Source organism: Rhinatrema bivittatum, chromosome 10 (genome assembly GCF_901001135.1).
Source record: "Rhinatrema bivittatum chromosome 10, aRhiBiv1.1, whole genome shotgun sequence".
Taxonomy (NCBI): Eukaryota; Metazoa; Chordata; class Amphibia; order Gymnophiona; family Rhinatrematidae; genus Rhinatrema; species Rhinatrema bivittatum.
The window spans coordinates 75,608-97,262 of NC_042624.1; the positions used below are offsets into that span (position 1 = coordinate 75,608).

Sequence of the window (21,655 nt, forward strand, 5' to 3'; positions counted from 1 at the left end):
TATCAGGCACATTTGGTTTGGGGTAGTAACCGCCGTAACAAGCCAGCTACTCCCCGCTTTGTGAGTGCGAACCCTCTTTTCTTCTCCCCTGCCGTTGAAGCAGAGAGCTCTGCTGGATGTGTGAAGTATCAGTTTTTCTTCTCCCCTGCCGTTGAATCAGAGAACTATGCTGTATATGCATTGAAAGTGAAGTATCAGGCTTATTTGATTTGGGGTAGTAACCGCCGTAACAAGCCAGCTACTCCTCTCTTTGTGAGTGTGAATCCTTTTTTCCACATTTCCTCTTGCTGTTGAAGCTTAGAGCGATGTTGGAGTCACAGTAAGCCTGTGTATGTTTATTTAATAAGGGTATTGACTCCAGGCAGTAGCCATCATTCTGGCTAGTCACCCACTCTTCATTGGCAGCCTCTTGACTTTATGGATCCACAGTGTTTATCCCACGCCCCTTTGAAGTCCTTCACAGTTTTGGTCTTCACCACATCCTCCGGAAGGGCATTCCAGGCATCCACCACCCTCTCCGTGAAGAAATACTTCCTGACATTGGTTCTGAATCTTCCTCCCTGGAGCTTCAAATCGTGACCCCTGGTTCTGCTGATTTTTTTCCTTCGGAAAAGGTTTGTCGTTGTCTTTTGATCATTAACACCTTTCAAGTATCTGAAAGTCTGTATCATATCACCTCTGCTCCTCCTTTCCTCCAGGGTGTACATATTTAGATTCTTCAATCTCTCCTCGTACGTCATCCGATGAAGATCCTCCACCTTCCTGGTCGCCCTTCTCTGTACCGCCTCCATCTTGTCTTTGTCTTTTTGAAGGTACGGTCTCCAGAACTGAACACAGTACTCCAGGTGAGGCCTCACCAAGGACCTGTACAAGGGAATAATCACTTCCCTTTTCTTACTCGATATTCCTCTCTCTATGCAGCCCAGCATACATTGGAATTGCAATCTACGAGGGCTGCAAAACAGGCTCATTTTCAGGATGTCTATCATGAATATTTAGCAAATATCTGTGGATATACCCGGATAAGTTTTAATTAGCCAGATAAATCTAAAGTTAGCCAGGTATAACTTATCAAGCAGGTCCAACTTATTTGTAAATTTAATCAAATAAGTCTGAATATTAGTACTTATCTGGCTAAGTTAACTGGATAAATAGCCTCTCTCCGATCCATCCATACCTTGCCTACAATTTATCAGGCTAACTACTTAGATAGACAAGTGCTTATCCAGCTGATTGCAGCTGGATATTCAGCAGCCGCCAGAGAAGTCACTACTTATCTAGCTAAGTAGTGCTGAATATAGGCCTCGTTACTGTCTAACAACATCAAAACTGGAAACAAGCCCCCTGAGCTTCACATTGCTACATATTACATTGCACAGAGGGCCATGCTAACCCCCATTTCCTATCAATAGGACACTGTATTCTAGAGATTATACTTGATGTGGAAAGGTTTCTTCCCATCTCTCATTGATCGGCTTCTATCTCGACTTTCTTCTTTTAGGGAGAACGGCCTCAGTGAAGAAAGGCTGGGCCCTCCATTCTGTTAGGTGCAATACTGCAGGGTCCTAATGAAACATCCAGACCAGTGCCTCATGATGTAAAGACAATGCGGTGACAGTGCAATCACAGAACCCACCTGGACCTTTTCTCTCTCCGAGTTCAGGCTGTCTTGCAGCCCCTGGAGGTCCCTTTCTAAGTGCTCCACCCGTTTCCGGTAACGCAGACTCTCCACTTGGGCCACATCAAACTTTGTTTCGGCAATCTCCTTCTCTCGCCGCACAAACCTGCAACCAGAAAAGTCATCAGAATGGACACTTTACATTGGATTTTATGCTCTTTCTACTCTGGAAAAATTCTCATTGCAGCATTCCCCCCCCCAAAACCAAACCACCACCCATGTGAAGCTTTAATCACATCTTAAAGAAACTGTTATGCAACTCTTGCTCTTACTGTCTCAGAAAATAGCTTCAAAATTAATTTTAAAATAGAATTGAATTATTTACTTGTACCTATTTCAATCATGTAGTTCTACATATTTTCCCAGTTGAGCACAGAATCTGTGTGTTAAATGGGTTTCTCCTTTTATTCTGTGAGGCAAGAATTAGAGGGAAAATTGGTTCTTAGCTGCTAATTTTCATTCCTGTAGTACCACAGATTCCTGGGTTTTGCATCCTTGCAAGCAGATGGAGACAGAGAAAGTTTTTTATTGTTGGTCTGCTGTTGACCTGAGTGACCCTGAGAGCTGGCACTTGACATGTGTGCCTGAGAGGCAGGAAAGTAGTACTTTCTCTGGTGGTAAAAGGACTTCCCGGAGCCCTGTCACAAGGATTTCCTCGTGACAGGGTCTCGTGGTGGTCTTAAGAACATAAGAACATAAGAAAATGCCACACTGGGTCAGACCAAGGGTCCATCAAGCCCAGCATCCTGTTTCCAACAGTAGCCAATCCAGGCCATAAGAACCTGGCAATTACCCAAAAACTAAGTCTATTCCATGTAACCATTGCTAATGGCAGTGGCTATTCTCTAAGTGAACTTAATAGCAAGTAATGGACTTCTCCTCCAAGAACTTATCCAATCTTTTTTTTAAACACAGCTATATTAACTGCACTAACCACATCCTCTGGCAACAAATTCCAGAGTTTAATTGTGCGTTGAGTAAAAAAGAACTTTCTCCGATTAGTTTTAAATGTGCCCCATGCTACCTTCATGGAGTGCCCCCTAGTCTTTCTACTATCTGAAAGAGTAAATAACCGATTCACATCTACCCGTTCTAGACCTCTCATGATTTTAAACACCTCTATCATATCCCCCCTCAGTCGTCTCTTCTCCAAGCTGAAAAGTCCTAATCTCTTTAGTCTTTCCTCATAGGGGAGTTGTTCCATTCCCCTTATCATTTTGGTAGCCCTTCTCTGTACCTTCTCCATCGCAATTATATCTTTTTTGAGATGCGGCGACCAGAATTGTACACAGTATTCAAGGTGCGGTCTCACCATGGAGCGATACAGAAGCATTATGACATTTTCTGTTTCTGTCTTTTAGCTGGACCACCATGTTCCTAACTTTATCTCCGAAGATATTCTCTCCTGGAAAGGGTAAATCTGCCAGCTTCTCCTGGACCTCTGGTCGAAGGTCCGCGGCATGAAGCCAGGCCATTCTACGGGCACCAATGCATGCTGCAGCCACCCTCGCCGCCTTTTCAAAAATGTTGTAGGTGTACCGCACCTTGTGTATGCCCGCCTCCAGGCCTTGTTGCACTACCGCCATGAAAGTGCACTGCTGCTGCTGGGGCAGGCGCTCAGACAATTCCGGGACCTGTTTCCACAGATTCCGGTGGTATTGGTAAGATACAATACAGACGATGAGCATACGCCCTGAAAGACCTTCCTACCTAGGCATCTAAGGCCCTGTGTTTTCGACCTGGCAGGGCAGAGGAGTGGGTGCGAGAACACTTGGCCTTCTTGAGGGCAGACTCCACCACCACAGACTGGTGTGGGAGGTGGTGCTCCCAGATCTAAGAAGTTCCCTGACGATCTCATGGACTGAGACAGCCACTATCTACTTTGGGGCATCAACAAAAAGGAAAATTATGTTTCTTACCTGATAATTTTCGTTCCCGTAGTACCAAGGATCAGTCCAGACTGCTGGGTTATGTCTCCCCTCCAGCAGATGGAGTCAGAGAGAAAACTGAACGCACCTCCCAGATATACTGGTGTGCCACCTGCTGTCCTTCAGTATAATGGATAACAAAGCAGAAGAAGAAAAGACCTCCTCCGCACACTTAGCCAAAGAACCATTGCAACTGTCTAGCTCAAGTAGTAAGTACGGCAAACAACCGTAAAAGGCGAACAAATAGAACGCTATGCGCCAACTAAACGAACTGCAGTCCGAAGACAGTCTTTCCCCAAAAGAAACAGGAGGAAAATTTCACTTACCATGCGTAACCGAGAAGTGTGAAAGAAAGGATTCGAGCGGAGTCTCCTGCACAATATCGGGCGGGCGTCTGGACTGATCCTTGGTACTACGGGAACGAAAATTATCAGGTAAGAAACATAATTTTCCTTTCCCTGTACGTACCAGGATCAGTCCAGACTGCTGGGATGTACCCAAGCCGCCTCAAATGGGATGGGACCCCGAGAGTCCCGCTCGAAGCACACTGCTGCCAAAGGAATCCGCTGACGGCCCCCGAACATCTATCCGATAATGTCGGGCAAAAGTATGCAACGACTTCCAAGTGGCCGCCCTGCAGATCTCCTGGCTAGAGACCAGAGTACTCTCCGCCCAGGAGGACGCCTGGGAACGGAGAGAGTGAGCTTTAAGTCCGTCCGGAACGGACTTACCACACCCAATGTACGTGGCCGCTATGGCGCTCTTCAGCCATCGTGCAATAGTTGCTTTAGAGGCCTGTAAACCCTTTTTGGCCCCTTGCCACAACACAAACAGATGATCCGACCGCCGAAAAGCATTGGTGACCTCCAAATAATGCAAAAGCACCCGACGAACATCTAAACGCTTCAAGTCGGAACCATGAGAAGACCGCAACTCCTTCTCCGAAAACGACGGCAAGTCCACGGACTGATTGACGTGAAAAGCCGATACGACCTTAGGCAAGAACGAGGGAACCGTACGTAACGAGACCCCGGAAGCAGAGATACGCAAGAACGGATCCCTGCACGAGAGTGCCTGCAGCTCCGATACCCGACGCGCTGACGCAATAGCTACTAAAAACACTGTCTTGAGGGTGAGATCCTTCAAGGTGGCTCGCTTCAACGGCTCAAAGGGCGCGACGGTGAGGCCCTTGAGAACCAAATTCAGGTTCCAGGAAGGACAAGGGGCTCGGAGAGGAGGACGCAGATTTCGAACCCCGCGCAAAAATCGGGCCACATCCGGGTGACACGCGAGAGAGGAGCCTTCGACCTTACCCCTCAAACAACCCAGAGCCGCCACCTGGACTCTCAGCGAACTGTAAGCTAACCCCTTCTTCAGACCATCCTGAAGAAAAGTGAGGATGTCCGCGATACCCGCACGACGAGGTTGAACTTGGGCGGCCGCGCACCAGGAATCAAAAAACCTTCCACACCCTGGCATAAGCAAGCGTGGTAGAGGGTCTCCGTGCGCGAAGCAAGGTAGAAATCACCGGCTCAGAATAACCTTTCTTTCTCAAGCGCCTCCGTTCATAAGCCAAGCCGCCAGACAAAAGCGATCCGCTAGATCGAAAAATACTGGTCCCTGACGAAGAAGGTTCGGAAGGTGGCCCAACCGTAAAGGCCCGTCTCTGGCTAGATTGACGAGGTCGGCAAACCATGGTCTTCTGGGCCACTCGGGAGCCACCAGAATCAACTGGCCCCCGATGGGATTCTAGACGCCTCAACACCTTGCCGACCAAGGGCCAGGGTGGAAACACATATAGGAGGATGTGATAAGGCCATGGAATCGCCAGAGCATCCACGCCCTCCGATCCGTGTTCTCGCCTCCGGCTGAAGAACCGCGCTGCCTTGGCATTGAGCCGAGTCGCCATCAGATCTAGTCGCGGCACTCCCCATCGCCGGGTGATGAGATTCATCGCCTGGTCCGAGAGCTCCCATTCCCCGGGATCCAAGTGCTGGCGACTGAGATAATCCGCTTGCACGTTGTCTACGCCTGCGATGTGAGTGGCCGCGATGCGGGCGAGGTGGCGCTCCGCCCAGGTCATTAACAAGGACGCCTCCACCGCCACCTGCTGACTTCTCGTGCCGCCTTGGCGATTTATGTATGCTACCGTGGTGGCGTTGTCTGTGAGGACCCGAACTGCCCGTCCCCTTACCAAGGGCAGAAGCTGACGCAAGGCGAGACGGACCGCCCTGGTCTCCAGACGGTTGATGGACCACGAAGCTTGGCGAGGGGTCCACGATCCTTGGACCGCCCGCGATCGACAGACAGCTCCCCAACCGGTCAGACTGGCATCCGTCGTCACTATGACCCAATTGGGGGGCTCGAGGTCCACTCCTTGAAGCAGATTGTCCGGGACCAACCACCACGCTAAGCTGGACCGCGCCGGCTCCAACAGAGGTAACTGTACTCCGTAATCCTCGGATTTCTGATCCCAGCGCGAAAGGAGAGCCCTTTGTAAAGGCCGCATATGAGCAAAAGCCCAGGGTACCATCTCCAGAGTAGACACCATATGTCCAATGACCTGCATATAATCCCAGGCTGTGGGCAACTGGAGACCCAGCAGCCTCTGCACCTGACACATCAGATGCTCCATCCTTTGCCGGGTCAGGAATACCTTGCCCACCAGGGTATCGAAACGTGCTCCCAAAAATTCCAACCGCTGACTGGGAATTAGCTGGCTCTTCGCAAAGTTTACCACCCAGCCTAGCGATTGAAGTTGCTGCACCACCACCTGGACCGCCCTGTTGCATTCGCTCTCCGATTTCGCCCGTATGAGCCAATCGTCCAGGTAAGGATGTACCAATACCCCTTGACGTCGCAGGGACGCTGCGACCACCACAAGAACCTTGGTGAACACTCTCGGAGCCGTAGCCAGGCCGAATGGGAGGGCGCAAAACTGGTAATGTTCTCCCAACACCATGAATCTCAGATATCTCTGATGCCGCTCCCGGATTCCGATGTGGAGATAAGCCTCGGCTAGATCCAAAGAAGCCAAAAACTCTCCCTTGTGGACGGCCGCAATAACAGACCGTAGAGTTTCCATGCGAAACCGGGGAACGCGTAATGCCTTGTTTACTCGCTTCAAATCCAGAATAGGACGGAACGTACCTTCCTTCTTCGGAACTAGGAAATAAATGGAATAGCGGCCCGTTCTTGTCTCGTCCGAGGGAACGGGCAGCACCGCTCCGAGGGCCCGTAAGTGGTTTACCGTCTGGGCGATAACCAGCTGCTTTTCTTGAGGCCCGCAAGGCGATATCATAAAAAAGTCCCGGAGGGGCCGAGCAAAATCCAACTCGTAACCGTAGCGCACCACGTCGAGAACCCACTGATCCGACGTGATTTTGACCCACTCCTCCCAAAACTGGGATAACCGACCTCCGATGCGGGGGAAGGAGGAGTGGGCCAGCGCGCCTTCATTGGGGCGGTTTTCCGGCGGACGGTTGCTGGGAAGCTCCCAATCGCTGCGGCCGCCTGCCACGAAAGGAGGAAGACCAAGGGGACCACGACTGCGACCTTGGGCCTTGCTGTTTTTGCGAAAAAGAACCACCCCTTCCGGAGCGAAATCTGCGCTGCCCCCGGAACCGGGATCGCGCATTCCCGAAGGGACGAAACTGACGGGGCTTGTCCTCCGGCAATTTATACACCTTATTATCCCCCAGGTCCTTGATGAGCTGATCCAACTCCTCACCAAACAATAACTTCCCCTTGAAGGGGAAGGCGGCCAGACGTGACTTAGACGAGGCGTCCGCCGACCAACGGCGAAGCCAAAGTAACCGGCGAGCAGCGACCGCTGAGGACATAGTACGGGCAGAGGTGCGTAACAAATCATACAAGGCGTCCGCCGTGTAAGCGACCGCCGCCTCCACGCAGTTGGCTTGCTCCGCCTCGGCAGGTGGGAGCTCCTGCGTGGTAAGCAACTGCTGAACCCAGCGGAGAGTGGCTCTCAGCACCATACTGCTGCAAGCTGCCGCACGGACCCCCAGGGCCGCCACTTCAAACATGCGCTTCAGGAGCACCTCTAACTTCCTATCCTGAAGATCCTTCAACGCTACGCCTCCCGTGACCGGAATGGTAGTATGCTTCACCACAGCGGTGACCGCCGAGTCGACGGCCGGAACCTTAAAAATTTCCAAAGACTGGGAGGGCAGAGGGTACAACCTATTCATCGCCCTGCTAACCCGCAGGGATGCCTCTGGAACCTCCCATTCTTTAGATACCAGCTGTACAACTTTAGGATGTAAAGGAAAAGTTTGAGGGGGGGCCCTCAAACCTGCCATGGCTACATCCCCCGTAGAGGTATCAGTGTCTTGCTGCGGGGCGGGAATCTCCAACTCCTTCAAAACATGCTGGATGAGAAAATTGAGCTCATCCTTGCCAAACAGGCGCAAAATTTCGGGGTCATCCCCCTCGAGAGCCTCCTGAGGCTCCGAGACCCCTGCCCCAGCAGCATCTGGAGATCCCTGGTCGACATCCTGTCTTCCCGGATCCCTCGTGTCCCCCAAAGATATATTGCTGGCTCCCCCTGAAGCTCCCGCCGTCCTAGTCACCCCCGCTATGCCTGCGCTAGGTGACACCCTAGGGACCTTCGCGGGAGGAGGGTCATCCGGCTCCCAGCCTGCCTCTGCCTCTAAAAATGCCTGATGCATTAAAGAACAAACTTTGAGGAGAAAGGCACCTTCCGCCTATGGGGACCCGGAGGGGGAGGGGCTGGAGGACTACTCAGGCCAGTTCCAGAGCGTGGGCTTAAAGCCGGCGGCGAGAGAGGAGAGGAATCCTCCTCCTCTGAATCAGACTCATCAGGCTGCCGCGTGTCTAAAATGGCCGCCGCCTCCTCCTCAGAGGGAGGCGGGGCTGACGACCGCGTGGCAGCCAGTCTCCCCTGCCGCGCCGAAGAAGACGGTACAGTGCCGCTGCGGGCAGTGCTCGGCCCCCGGGAGGGTCCCTCGCCCCCGGGAATACAACGGGAGCAGAGACCCTCCCTGGAGAGTCGCGCCCCCGCCTTGCCACAGGCCGTGCAGGCCGAAGAACGCGGCATCCGGAGGCAGGCCCGAAGACGCGGCAAGGCCCGAAGACGCGGCAAAGGTAAGAAATCCCCAAGGAACCAAAAAGCGCGCCAAACAGAAGCAAGAAAAACGCCGGGTGAAGCACAATCCACCCCCTCCGGAGTCCCGGGTAAGCGCGGCAGGCTAGGGCAGCAACCAGAGCACTGCCTGCCACCAGCAGGACTTGTGCTCGCGACGGGGTAACTTTTTTTTTTTTTTTTTTTTTTTTTTTTTTCTAATTTAAAAGAAGCCCTCTTCAGTATACACTGGCAAGCAAGCCCCCCCCCGGGGGGGAGGAACGGGAGGGTGACCGGCCCACCGGTGATCTCTCCCTCAAGACCCACGGGACACTTACTCCGGGTATAGAAAGAGAGCAAAGCTCTCCAAGCCTGCCTCTAAGCCAAACAAACCCCACTGTTAATTTAATCATAAAAAATAAAACACTCCCTTTTTTTTTTTTTTTTTTTTAAACTATGGAAAACACAGTTGAGCTAGACAGCCTAGATAGTTAGGCGAAAAAAGGAGGAGAAAACACCTGAAAAGAATTTAGCCAGGACAAACCGCAGGTTATGTCTCTCATCTGCTGGAGTCAGAGGAAATACTGAAGGACAGCAGGTGGCACACCAGTATATCTGGGAGGTGCGTTCAGTTTTCTCTCTGACTCCATCTGCTGGAGGGGAGACATAACCCAGCAGTCTGGACTGATCCTGGTACGTACAGGGAATGGAGGACCTCTAGCATTTTGTGCCAAGTGTCCTCTTCAGTGAGGAGCTGGAATGGGATGACCTCGGCCATAGCCGGGACGAAGCCCGCAAAGGAAAGATCCTCTGGGGGAGACGGACACCTCTCATCGGCAGGTACAGCTTGAATAGAAGGTTGTCTGAATGCTCCGAGGAAGACTCAGATAGGTCATCTTCCCAGGGATCATACGGGGGTTCCTACAAGACCCGCGTAGAGGGTCCCTGCCTAAGCCTCTCAGTTTTGGCATCGAGTGCACTGTGGGCATTGATGGCACCGACAGCCACAAGGGCATCAATGGCATTGGGATCCCCGATGGTCCAGAGGCGGGATCGGGGAGCCCCGGCCATGGTACTAAGGCCCCAGAGGGCACCTTCGGCCACACAGATTCTTCCTCCTCACAGGACCCAATAACGGGAATCACTCCGGAGGGGGCATCGGTGGCTGCTAGGGAACCGATGGTCCCCCGGGCACCGGCTGTGTTGGAGGTACGCCCAGAAGGATGTCTAGATGCTCTAGTAGGGGTGCCAAGAGATGACGCAGGCTCCGGCACGGGGCCCAGTGCCGACGGCGACTCGATATCCTTCAGAGCACTGCCCACTGAACCCTGCGGTCCAACTCCTCCTGAAAATCCGCTGTAGTTAACATGGATGGAGAAGGAGAAGGAGGAGGTGGAGTCACCAGAGCCTCTTCGAACCCCCAAGGAGGCTCAGTGCCCAACACCACTACCGGTGGGGAACACCTTGGACTCCTGGGTCTGATAGAAGATGGTGCCTCTTCCCCACGGGGTGGTGGAATGGCAGCTGCATTTGCTGTACCAGTCCCAGAGCTATGCGCCGATGGTGACAGTGATGCTTGTGGGACTTCCTTCGGTGCTTGGCCCTGTCTTTCCCAGGAGCTGATAAAGGTGAAGATCCTGATGTCTAAGTGCGATGACACCAGAGGCAGCCTATCTCCGGCTCCTCTCTTACGATAGGGACCCACCAGAGGGGTAGAGAGGTACGGCGTATCTAACGGCTCCCCTTGGCCTCTAGGTGTCGACGCCCCCGATGCCGGAGTAGATGGATCAAACTTTCTGGCAAAAAGCTTTTTCATCTTACCCAGTCGGGCACGACGGCCTTTAGGGGTCATCTGGTCACACGGATGGCACTCTCAGACATCGTGCGACATCTTGAGGCAGAGGATACAGACCTCATGCGGATCAGTAATCGACATGGTTCGTGGGCACTGAGGGCACCAGCAAAAACCGGACACCGCCATGAAAAATAGCCGGTGAGCGGTTGATGGCCATCATGATCCAGCTGATATAGTATATCTGGATTTCCAGAAAGCATTTGACAAAGGCCCCCATGACACACTTTTTAGGAAATGAGAAAGTCATGGGATAGGTGGCAGTGTCCTATTGTAGACTGCCAACTGGTTAAAAGGTAGAAAAGAGAATAGGGCTAAATGGTAAATTTTCCCAATGGAAAAAGGTGAATAATGGAGTGCCCCAGGGAACTGTTCTGGGACTGATGCTTTTTAATATATTTATAAATGACAGGAAATGGGAACAACAAGTGAGGATCAAATTTGCCAATGACACAAAATTATTCAAAGTTGTCAAATCATCAAAGGTTTGCGATAAATTGCAAGGGGTCATTGCAGAACTAGGAGACTGGGCATGCAAAAGGCAAATGAAATTTAATGTAGACAAGAGCAAATTATAGCTACAAAATGAAAGGTTCCACATTAGGAGTCACCGTTCAGGAAAAGGATCTAGGGTGTCAACGTTGAAAATACGTTGAAATCTTCGGCTCAGTGTGCAGCAGCAGCCAAGAAAGGAAATAGAATGCTGGGGATTATTAGGAAAGGACTGGAGAATACAACAGAGAATATCATAATGCCTCTGTGTTGCTCCATGGTGCGACCTCAACTTGAGTATTGTGTACAGTTCTGGTCACCACATCTCAAGAAAGATATAGCAGGATTAGAAAAGGTACAGAGCAGGGCAACCAAGATGATAAAGGGGATGGAACAGCTCCCCTATGAGGAAAGGCTAAAGAAGTTAGGACTTTTCAGCTTGGAGAAGAGACGGCTGAGGAGAGATATGATAGAGGTCTATAAAATAATGAGTGGAATGGAACAAGTAAATATTTACTCTTTTGAAAAGAACAAAGAGCAGGGACACACAATAAAGTTACTGGGTAATATATTTAAAACTAATAAGAGAAATATCTTTTTATGCAACGCATAATTAAGCTCTGGAATTTGTTGCCAGATGTGGTGAAAGCTATTAGTGTAGCAGCGTTTAAAAAGGGTTTGGACAAGTTCCTGGAGGAAAAGTCCATTAACAATTAAGGGAGAATTGCAGAAATCCACTGCTTATTCTTGGAATAAGCAGCATATCTAGCCCTAGGGATCCTGCCAGGTACTTGTGACCTGTTTGGCCATTGTTGGAAACAAGATACTGGGCTTGATGGACTCTTGGTCTGACCTAGTATAGGGCAAGGCTTATGGTCTAATATAAAGTGTCCCTTTTCTTCTTCTTTTCTGAAGAGGGGGGTGTGTGTGTGTGTGTGTGGGGGGGGGGGGGGGGGGGAAGGGGGATGACACAAACCAGTCCTAACACCAGGAACTCAAAACCCCCTGGGTTAAGTCCTACTCAACCAAAGGTGGTAGAAAATTCTCTCACCTCAGGAGCTGCCTTTAGAATCAAGCAATTCTTTCTCAGGACTGTGCTCAACTGAAAGTGGGAGATCTTGAACGAGTAGATGTGACTCGGTTATTTGCACTTTCGAATAATAGAAGGACTAGGGGGCATTCCATGAAGTTAGCAAGTAGCACATTTAAGACCGGAGAAAATTGTGTTTCACTCAACGCACAATTAAGCTCTGGAATTTGTTGCCAGAGGATGTGGTTAGTGCAGTTAGTGTAGCTGGGTTCAAAAAAGGTTTGGATAAGTTCTTGGAGAACTCCATTAACGGCCATTAATCAAGTTTACTTAGGGAATAGCCACTGCTATTAATTGCATCATTAGCATGGGATCTTCTTAGTGTTTGGGTAACTGCCAGGTTCTTGTGGCCTGGTTTGGCCTCTGTTGGAAACAGGATGCTGGGCTTGATGGACCCTTGGTGTGACCCAGCATGGCAATTTCTTATGTTCTTATGCCTTTCACCATAAAAGCCACCCTTTCAAAATGGTTTCCTCTGAAACCAGCCTAACCAGGCCTTAGACACAGCACATGCTGCTCGCCTACCATCTGCTAGAGACAGCAGGCTAAGCTCAACACAATGCATAGAAGGGAGATCAGCAAGCCTGTTGATCTTTGTCTCCATCTGCTAATCAGTGGGCATAACCCATTTGTCTGGACTGGAAGCCAGATCTATCAGCCCTGTGACAACACAATTCACTACAAGCAAACAGCTGCATGATGCCAAAATGCAGGATTCTACCACCATAAAATCTACATACTATTGAACAAACAAAAAAAGATAAAATTGCTGCACACTGAATAGGTTAGGAGGGATAACCAGAAATAAAGCAACTTACCTGAGAATTTCTAGGATTTGCTCTTGAGATTTGCCTTCCTCATTGAGGGAGACGTTAAGTGGGTTCTGGATGATTTCTTGGACAGAAGTCACCACATTGTTACTCAGGCTTTCTATCTGTTCATGCAACAACCTGTTCTGCTTTTCCAAATCTTCACAGCGAGATTTGTGTTTGGCCATTTCATCCTAGGAACAATCAAGAGTTGTCTCAACAATTTCAGAGGTCAAAAGCTCTTCAGGTGGGACTGCTCAAAGCTGCTATCCTACACACAATAATCTTTTTGCATTCTCTGTCTCTCTCTCTCTCCAAATCAGCAACACATATTAGACTTCTTTAGTGCTGAATTTCCATGGAGGAGGAGGAGGAGAGTATGGAAGCTTACACCTAGGTGTCTCAGATGAGTCATGGTTACCTTTAGCATTCTTTCACACTCTTCCCAGGAAGCTTTGCTCTCCAGTAATTGGGATTCGGCCTTTCGTGCAGCCTCTTCCAGTTTCTGGCGCATCGAGGTGACCTTAGAACTCTGTTCTTTAATTGCCTGTAGAGCCTCAATATCAGCAGCATGAAGCATCAGCTCTCGCTCATACTTATTCTGAGCTTCGGTAGCAATCTTGGCCTAATGAACAAACCACAGAAATTTAAAAATCATTTACTCTGAGCATTTCATCTGCTGATAGTTTCTCCCGTACAATAGATGTAGAAATACAAGCAGTAGTCGACCACAACAAATACAGCTGAGTTCTAATTTCTGGTCTCCCTTGGTGAGTAAAATCAGGGGTCTCAGATCACAGTTAAATGGGGCTAATGAGACTATGTCCTTGTTACAGTGAAATGAGGGGTGGTAGGAAAGTGACAATTGGAAAAAGGAGGTAAAAAAAACAACAAACTACAAAATCAGCACTTTGGAATGCAGAAATCCCAGGGCCAAATGGTAAAATTACATTTTACCTGATAATTTCCTATTCCCAGTACATACTCAGATCAGTCGGTTTCCTGAGTTTTGCCTCCCTGCCAGCAGATGGAGACAGAGAAAGTTTCACAGACACTGTACATAGCCCAGTGTACCGCCGGTCTCTCTCAGTATTTTCTTTGTCTCCAGCAAGGTAGATGGTGTAAAACCTAGTGTCTGGAGAGAAAAAAAAATAATATTGTAAGACAATCCTCTCAGGGGGTTGTGAGGTCCTGGTGGGGCCATTGCTCCTGGGTTGAGGCCGACAAGCAGGGACTTTTGACCCTTCTGATAGCTCGGTCCGGAGGTCTGTGAGCTGGACATTTGGTGGTCCATATTCCTCATCCCTCACATGACAGTGGTGGAACATTCTAGCGGTTCCGCACTGCAAGCCCAGTGGAGCAGGGAGGTACCCTTTTTATTTGGTTTATCCTGGGCTGGGTTGCTAAGTTTGGCGAAAGGAGACAGATATAGCCAGTGGTCTTGGCTGTTTTCTGATCTGTCATGTGGCCTGCGCTCCTTGAATTGGAATCTCTGCACCAAAGGAAAGTATTGGTTTCTATATATCTTTATTTGTTCTCAGAGAGTAAAAATAAAGGGATCAAGGAACTAGTTAGAGGAATCTGTGTAGCATCGAGGTTCCATGGCGGGAGCTACCTTAATAGCTTGTAGAGCTCAGCAATGGGGTTTTTCTGCAACATCTCTGCCTGCGGAGGAGAGTCCCTCTGTGCCACTGAAGGACTGCTCCCCTGCTTGCCGTTGAGGTGCTAGTGGTTCCACAGGTGCAAGGAGGAACAGCGTGCGTGTGCAGCAAATGCTGCATGGCGTTCGGGGATCTGTGTTGAGCATGGCTGAACTGGTAGGTCGAGCCTCACAGCTGATGGGGGTCTAGTACTATGGTTTTCCCTGTCATCGCGAAAACGGCGGCCATTTTTTAATTTCCTAGCAGCTTCGGCGGGAGAGGCAGGAGAATCCCATCCTCAACAATCACCAGCGGTTCCCTATCCCGCGGAGGTTCAGAGAGGCACTTGCACTGAGGAGTCTCTGGTCCATGGTTGGTGTTCTCCAACGGTTCACTATCAGTTGGAATGCTGTGGTCGACAGCTTCCATTCTCCTGGGTCTAGACTTTCTCAGCTGTGGTAATCTGCCGTGATGTTGTCTTTCCCGACGATGTGGACGGCCGAGATCTCCTGGAGGTTCCCTTCCGCCCATGATATTAGGGGGTCTATTTCCAGAGACACCTGTTAGCTTCTGGTTCCTCCCTGATGGTTGATGTAGGCCACTGTTGTGGCGTTGTCCGACATTACCCTGACCGCTTTGTCTCCGAGTCTGTGACCGAACCGTAGGCAGGCTAGTCTGACTGCCCGGGCTTCTAGGCAATTGATGTTCCATACCGACTCTTCTGCGTTCCACTGCCCTTGGGCGGTTAGCTCTTCGCAGTGTGCTCCCCATCCTCGTAGGATGGCGTCGTGGTGAGCAGGATCCAGGTCAGGGAGGATAGTCTCTCTCCCTGGCACAGGTGGCCGTCTTGTAGCCACCACCGTAGTTGGGTTCAAACTTTGCCCGGGAGCGGTAGGCGTATGGTGTAGTTCTGAGACAGTGGCTCCATCGCGATAGGAGTGAGCACTGTAGGAGCTTCATATGAGCTTGTGCCCATGGTACTACTTCCAGTACCATGGGCACGAGCTCATATGCCATGAGACCAAGGACTTGTAGGTAATCCCATGCTGTGGGGCAAGGTTCGCTCAGCAGGGTTCGTAACTGGCTCATCAGTTTTAATCTCCTCGTCTGTGTCAGGATGACCTTGTCTTCCTTGATGTCGAACCGGACTCCTAAGTATTCCAGAGTCTGTGAGGGCTGCAGACAACTCGTTTGTGTTGACCACCCATCCGAGGCTCTCCAGTAGAGTCTTGACTCTGCTGGTTGCCTGGCGACTTTCCTCTGGGGATTTCGCCCTGATCAACCAATCGTCTAGGTAAGGGTGTACGAGTATTCCTTCCTTCCTCAGTGTTACCGCCACCACCACTATGATCTTGGTGAAAGTCCAGGGTGCTGTGGCTAACCCGAAGGGTAATGCCCAGAACTGGTAGTGACGGTCCAGGATTTTGAAACGAAGGAAGCGCTGATGTTCCTGATGGATCGGAATGTATAGGTAAGCTTCCGACCGATCTAGGGACGTGAGGAACTCTCCCAGTTGTATCGCCCTTATTACGGAGCGTAGGGTTTCCATACGGAAGCGGTTGACCGACTTGAGGTCCAGGATGGGCCTGAACTTTCACTCTTTCTTGGGGACGATAAAATAAATGGAATAGTGTCCAGTATTTATTTGTTGTGGAGGCACTGGAGTTATGGCCTCTAGGGCCAGTAATCTGGCCAGAGTAGCTTCCACTGCCATCCTCTTGGAGGAGTCGTGGCAGGGGGATTCCACGAACTTGTCCTGAGGGGTTTGGAGGAAGTCCAGGTAGTATATCCCTCTCGAATGATGGTTAGGATCCACTTGTACGAAGTTATCTCTATCATCTTTGGTAGAATAGGGCAAGTCTTCCCCCTATGGCTTCTTCCTTTTGATGGGTCGGCCGAATCTCATTGTGGGGTGCGGTTGGGGCCCGAGCTGGTTCCCCTTTTGTTGTGCTTGTTCCGAAAGGACTGGTTCCTGCCTGTAGGGCGAGGTGCTTGATGTTTCTGTAGGGATTGAAGCACTGTGAATTTCTGCCCCGGAAGATCGAGGGAAGGGTCGCCGGCTTCTCTTATTCTTGTCCTCCGGTAGTCGCGGCAATGGGGACTCGCCCCATTTGTTAGCCAGTTTCTCTAGTTCACTGCCGAACAGGAGGGATCCTTTGAAGGGCTTCCTTGTGAGTCGCATTTTGAAAGATGCGTCGGCCGACCAGCTTCGGAGCCAGAGTTCTCCCCTGGCTGCCACAGCTGATGACACTCCTCTGGCCGCAGTGCACACCAGATCAGAAGCAGCATCTGCAAGGAATGATACTGCTGGTTCCATGGCTTCCACAGGGGTGTTGCTCCTAGTCTGTGATAGGCAGGCACGTGTCACCACAGTGCAGCAGGCTGCTATTTGTAGGGACATAGTGGCGACGTCAAAGGACTGTTTAAGGATGGAGTCCAGACGGCGGTCATGAGCAACTTTGAGCGCTGCACCTCCCTCCACTGGGATAGTAGTGTGCTTCGAGACCGCGAAGACCATGTCATCCACTTTTGGGCATGTCAGAAGGTCTTTGGCCGCCGGGTCCAGAGAGTACATGGCTGCCATAGCCCGTCCCCCTTTGAATGTGGACTATGGAGCACTCCATTCCAGGTCAATTAGCTGTTGGACGGCTTGTAACAGAGGGAAATAGCGAGAGGTCTGGCGAAGTCCCTCTAGTAGGGGATTCGTCTTAGGCTCCCCCGAAACCTTGTGCCCGGGAAAGCAAGCTCCTTCAGGCTATGGGTGACCAGGCCTGGGAGCTCGTCCGTGGTGAAGAAGTGTCTCATGGTTCGGTGAAGCTCTGTCCCCGGGGGGAGTTCCCCCTCTTCTAGGGGTTCTGATTCCTCTTCAGTTGTCCATGTCCCCATATGTGGGACTGCTGGGTGGTGGAAACATTTGTCTGGACCTAGAGGGGCCTGGGGCATAAAGGTCTTCTGGTGGAGGCTGTGGCTGTTTTGCCAGAGGCTCCGTCTGCATGTGAACGAAGGTATGTAGGCCTCTGAAGAATTCCACCCATGAGATGGCCGCTGGGTCCAAGCTAGGGGTTGCTGTGTCCCTGGGGGTCCCCGTTTGACGGGGTGTCCCGCTGGAATTTGCTAGGTCGGGGTACTCAATCAAGAGCTAGTACTCGGCCCTGGGTGTGACTGGCCCTGGACTGGATCTCCCAGGGCCTCCTCGCACTTATGCGCACGGCACTTGTGCGTGTAACTTTATGCGCACATGTATTTTGTGCGCCCAGATCGAGACAGCGGACAGAGAGGCGAATAGGGCCAAAATAGCGACTGCGACCACGGGGGCAATATGGAGACCACCTTGGAGGGTCTCCACGTGGGAGGACCCTTGGATCTAACCGGGGCCTGGTCCTGTTAGGGCAGATCAACCCGGCGGCACTGGTCCTGGCCGGCGACCTGTGCGACTCCTCGAACCTCGGAGTCTATGAAGAAAATTTCTACGTTACCTTGTCTTCGGCGTTTCCCGGTTTTGTTCCGGGCAGTCTCCTGCCGCGGGGGGAGAGGGCAAATACCTTCACAGCCATGCTCGAGGATGCACATGCTGCCTCTCAGCCGCGCCCGAAATCGGGGGCTAGGTCCCCGCCGAGGATTGGCCGCCGGACCAAGGCTTACCTCCGAAGGACCACGGAAATCACCTTGGGAATTCTCGACGGGGGGACCCGAGGGTATCACCGCAGGAGAGCGGGGCTAGTCTGTAGAGATAAGTTTTCTTCTGAATTTGGTGTTTCTCCATTTAAATTGTTCTAACGCTGTGAGAGCATGCAGATAGTCCCTAACTGCTATGGAGACGGAAAATACTGAAGAGCTGCACTTCCTGCAGGGGTATGTGTACTAGGGCTAACATCAGATTGAAATCTGATCCCATTGGTCCTGCTACACGCTAGGAAAGGGACCTTTGCAGCAGAGGGAGACCACAGATCGAATAAGCCCTATGACAGGACCAAATACAGCAAGACTGATCATCACCCATTAAACTGATACAGACATGACCAACTACTGCAACGTTCTACTTCTTGTTAAACTTCTATCATCCTCTTCTTCTACTCCCAGTTAGAATCATCCCTGTTTTATTGTAACTTCTTATTCTGCGCACTTGTTATAATTTGTTATATTTTGTATTTTATACTCTCATGTTATAGTTATGTACGTTATAATGTATTGCTCACCCCTTGTTTTATGTAAACCGACATGATACGAACTTCCGTGAAAAACTCAAATAAAAAAAAAAAAATAAAAAAAAAATAAGTAGGCAGGCATAAATGGGTTCACTGAATGGGCCAAGTGGTCCTTTCCTGTTTCCATGTTTAGACCAGGGGCAGCATAATTCTCATAAGAACACATGAAATGCAAGGCTGGGTCAGAACAATGGACCATTCAAACCAGCATCCTGAATTCATAAAATGGAGATTCATCCCCTGTTGCTTATTCCTAGAATTAAGATGTGGTGATGCACAAATTTATCTAGCTAAATTGTTAAAGGACATGCACTCTAGAAACTTGTCCAAACCTTTTTTAAACCCAACTATACTAGTACCCTTGATGCATCTTCTGGCAGCAAATTCCACAAGTTAAATGTGCCTGGACTGAAAACAAATTGTCTTTTTAATTTGATAGGAAGTCTCTCATGAAATAAAATGGAAATGAATCATATTTAAGTTCTCAGTGGTCATACATGAGCACCCAACATCAGAATCGAGAGCTTTGAAGAAATGCTTGAACATACACTACTGAAGAGAGTCACCAAGCCGAAGATGCTGTAGGATCAGAACCCACCTGCTCCAGGCAGTCCCGCCTGGATTGCTGCTCATTATTTACGGCTAAGTTTGCCCTCTGGAGAGCTTCCTGCAGCTCTGTTTGCAAGCTCATGAGACTCTTCTTCAGCTCTGCCATCTATAGGAAAACACAAATCAAAATGAGCAGACCTCCAGGGACTAACATACAGTTCAAAGGCCATTTTTCCAACATTGGTTATTTAAGTGAAATGTAAAGCCACAGTCTAAATATGTTTTACATAGAAAATGGCCCTGGTTTTTAATACAAATGACAATATCTACTACAGAAATAAGAGAACATTAATCTAACATCCAGATAAGATTGAATATATTAATGATAAATGAATCTGGGCAGCATGGGAAAGACTAATAAATGCAAACAACTAATATAAGAGACATGAAAACCAAATGAACATCAATAACTCTGCTACAGTATATCATCCTCTCATTCAAATCCCATGCTAATGATGGCATTACCTACTACTCTAAAACAAAACTGTAAGCTGTCTCTCTCCAGTTGCAACAATAATGGAGAAATTACTTACCTGATAATTTAATTTTCCTTAGTGTAGACAGAGGGACTCAGGACCAGTGGGTTATGTGCTCTTCTGCCCTTCTTGGATGGCGGTGCCATTGTTTGTGCACGTGTAGAGCTTCAAACTCATCCGTTAGTGGAGGTATACGCGTGGATGCGCTTAGTTGTGCGCACCGGATGCGCAGAAGTTATGAGCAGAAGTTGTGCGCACAGGCTACGGATTTTGTGCGTCCGACTCAGATGTGCGTGCCGTTATGCGCGCGGCACAGTTATGCGTGCAGCTGTGCGCACGGCTCAGTTGTGTACATAGCTAAGCATGTGCCTTTATGGGCGTGCTCAAGTTAGGCGCCTCGGCCCTCCAGCCTGCCCCACGCGTACCGTCGGTCGAGAGGGGAAAATGGCACAGACGACCCCGATGGCAAGATGGCGACCCCCCTGGAGGGTCTCCACGTGTGTGGACCCTCGCACCGAATCGGGGTCTAGCCAAATGAGGGCTGCTCAACCCGATTTTAAATCTCATTGGGAGGAAGATCGGTACGTCTATTTGAGCCTTGGAGACCGGAGACTTAAAAGTAAAGGTTTCTACCTTACCTGGTCTCGGCGCTTACCGGTCGCGTGCCGGGCATTCTCCAGCTGTGGGGGAAGAAGGGAATACCTTCACCGCTGCGCTCGAATCTGCACCAGCTGCCTTTCAGCCACCCTGGGGGCTAAGTTCACGCCGGGAATCGCCTGCCGGACCAAGGCTCACCTCTGAGGGATATCGAGAATCACCTCAGGAAAGTCTCGACTGTGGGAGGGAACCCTTAGGTTTCACTGCAGGAGAAGCGGGGCTCTCTTCTTAAAAGGTAAATTCTCTTTCTTCTTTCTTGTTGTAAATGTTACACAATTCTCTTTTGGATAGTGTCCGCATCTGCTATGGAGACTGAGAAATACTGAAGAGCTACGCTTGCTGCACGGGTATATGTAAGGGTGACGTCAGCTTTGAAACCTGGCTCTGTTTCCCATCTGCTATCAGGAGAGCACAATACCCATTGGTCCTGAGTCCATCTGGCTACACGCTAGGAAATGGGGTGAATCTCCAGTACCCCAGCTACCAGAAGATAAGAGAAAGCGGTTACAGCGCCCCTCACCCATGAGGGGTTGATCCAGAGGTTCCCAATGCTTTCGCCCCTACAGAAACTTGACATTTTAGAGGTCTCAGTCCTTTCGGAGTCAGCAGCCCAAGAGAGGGTCAGACTTGGGTTCAGGTTCGTCCCGAACCTCCCAATGAAGTTTTGCTGACCCCACTCTTGGAATGAGGAGATAGGGGGTTGAGTGTCCCTCTTCTACCAACGGTGGGTTGAGATCACTTCGGACAAATGAGTACTGGAGATCATAAGAGAAGGATATTGCTGGAATTTCACAGCACTTCTCAGGACATATTCATGATATCTCTTTTTCACTCCCAGCACAAGAAGCAGGAAGTGGAGATTACCCTGTTAAGGTTCCTCAGGATGAGGGCTATAATCCCAGTACCTGCGCCCCAGGAAAATACGGGGCGTTATTCCTCCTGTTTCATTGTATCTAAGAAGGAAGGTTCCTTTTGTTCCATCCTGGACCTCAAGAGCGTCAACTGACATCTACGAGTGATTCATTTCTGCATGGAAACCCTATGCTCCGTGTTAATGGCCATACGATCAGGAGCACTCTTAATCTCCTTGGCCCTATCTGAGGCGTTTCCTACGCTTT

The 21,655-nt window shown here is 50.1% G+C and overlaps 1 protein-coding gene across 1 annotated transcript in view; it reads right to left on the reverse strand.

The window, feature by feature from the left end:
- The window catches only part of LOC115100326 (nucleoprotein TPR-like), a gene marked incomplete at its 3' end in the record, with an annotated part of 228,078 nt that overhangs the window by 72,057 nt on the left and 134,366 nt on the right, over positions 1 to 21,655 (reverse strand). The window contains exons 24-27 of the mRNA XM_029618746.1: positions 19,394 to 19,510; positions 13,372 to 13,575; positions 12,960 to 13,144; positions 1,637 to 1,784 (exon numbers count right to left, since the gene is read on the reverse strand). Of these exons, the coding sequence (XP_029474606.1) occupies positions 1,637 to 1,784; positions 12,960 to 13,144; positions 13,372 to 13,575; positions 19,394 to 19,510 (654 nt within the window). The remainder of the gene's footprint in view (positions 1 to 1,636; positions 1,785 to 12,959; positions 13,145 to 13,371; positions 13,576 to 19,393; positions 19,511 to 21,655) is intronic.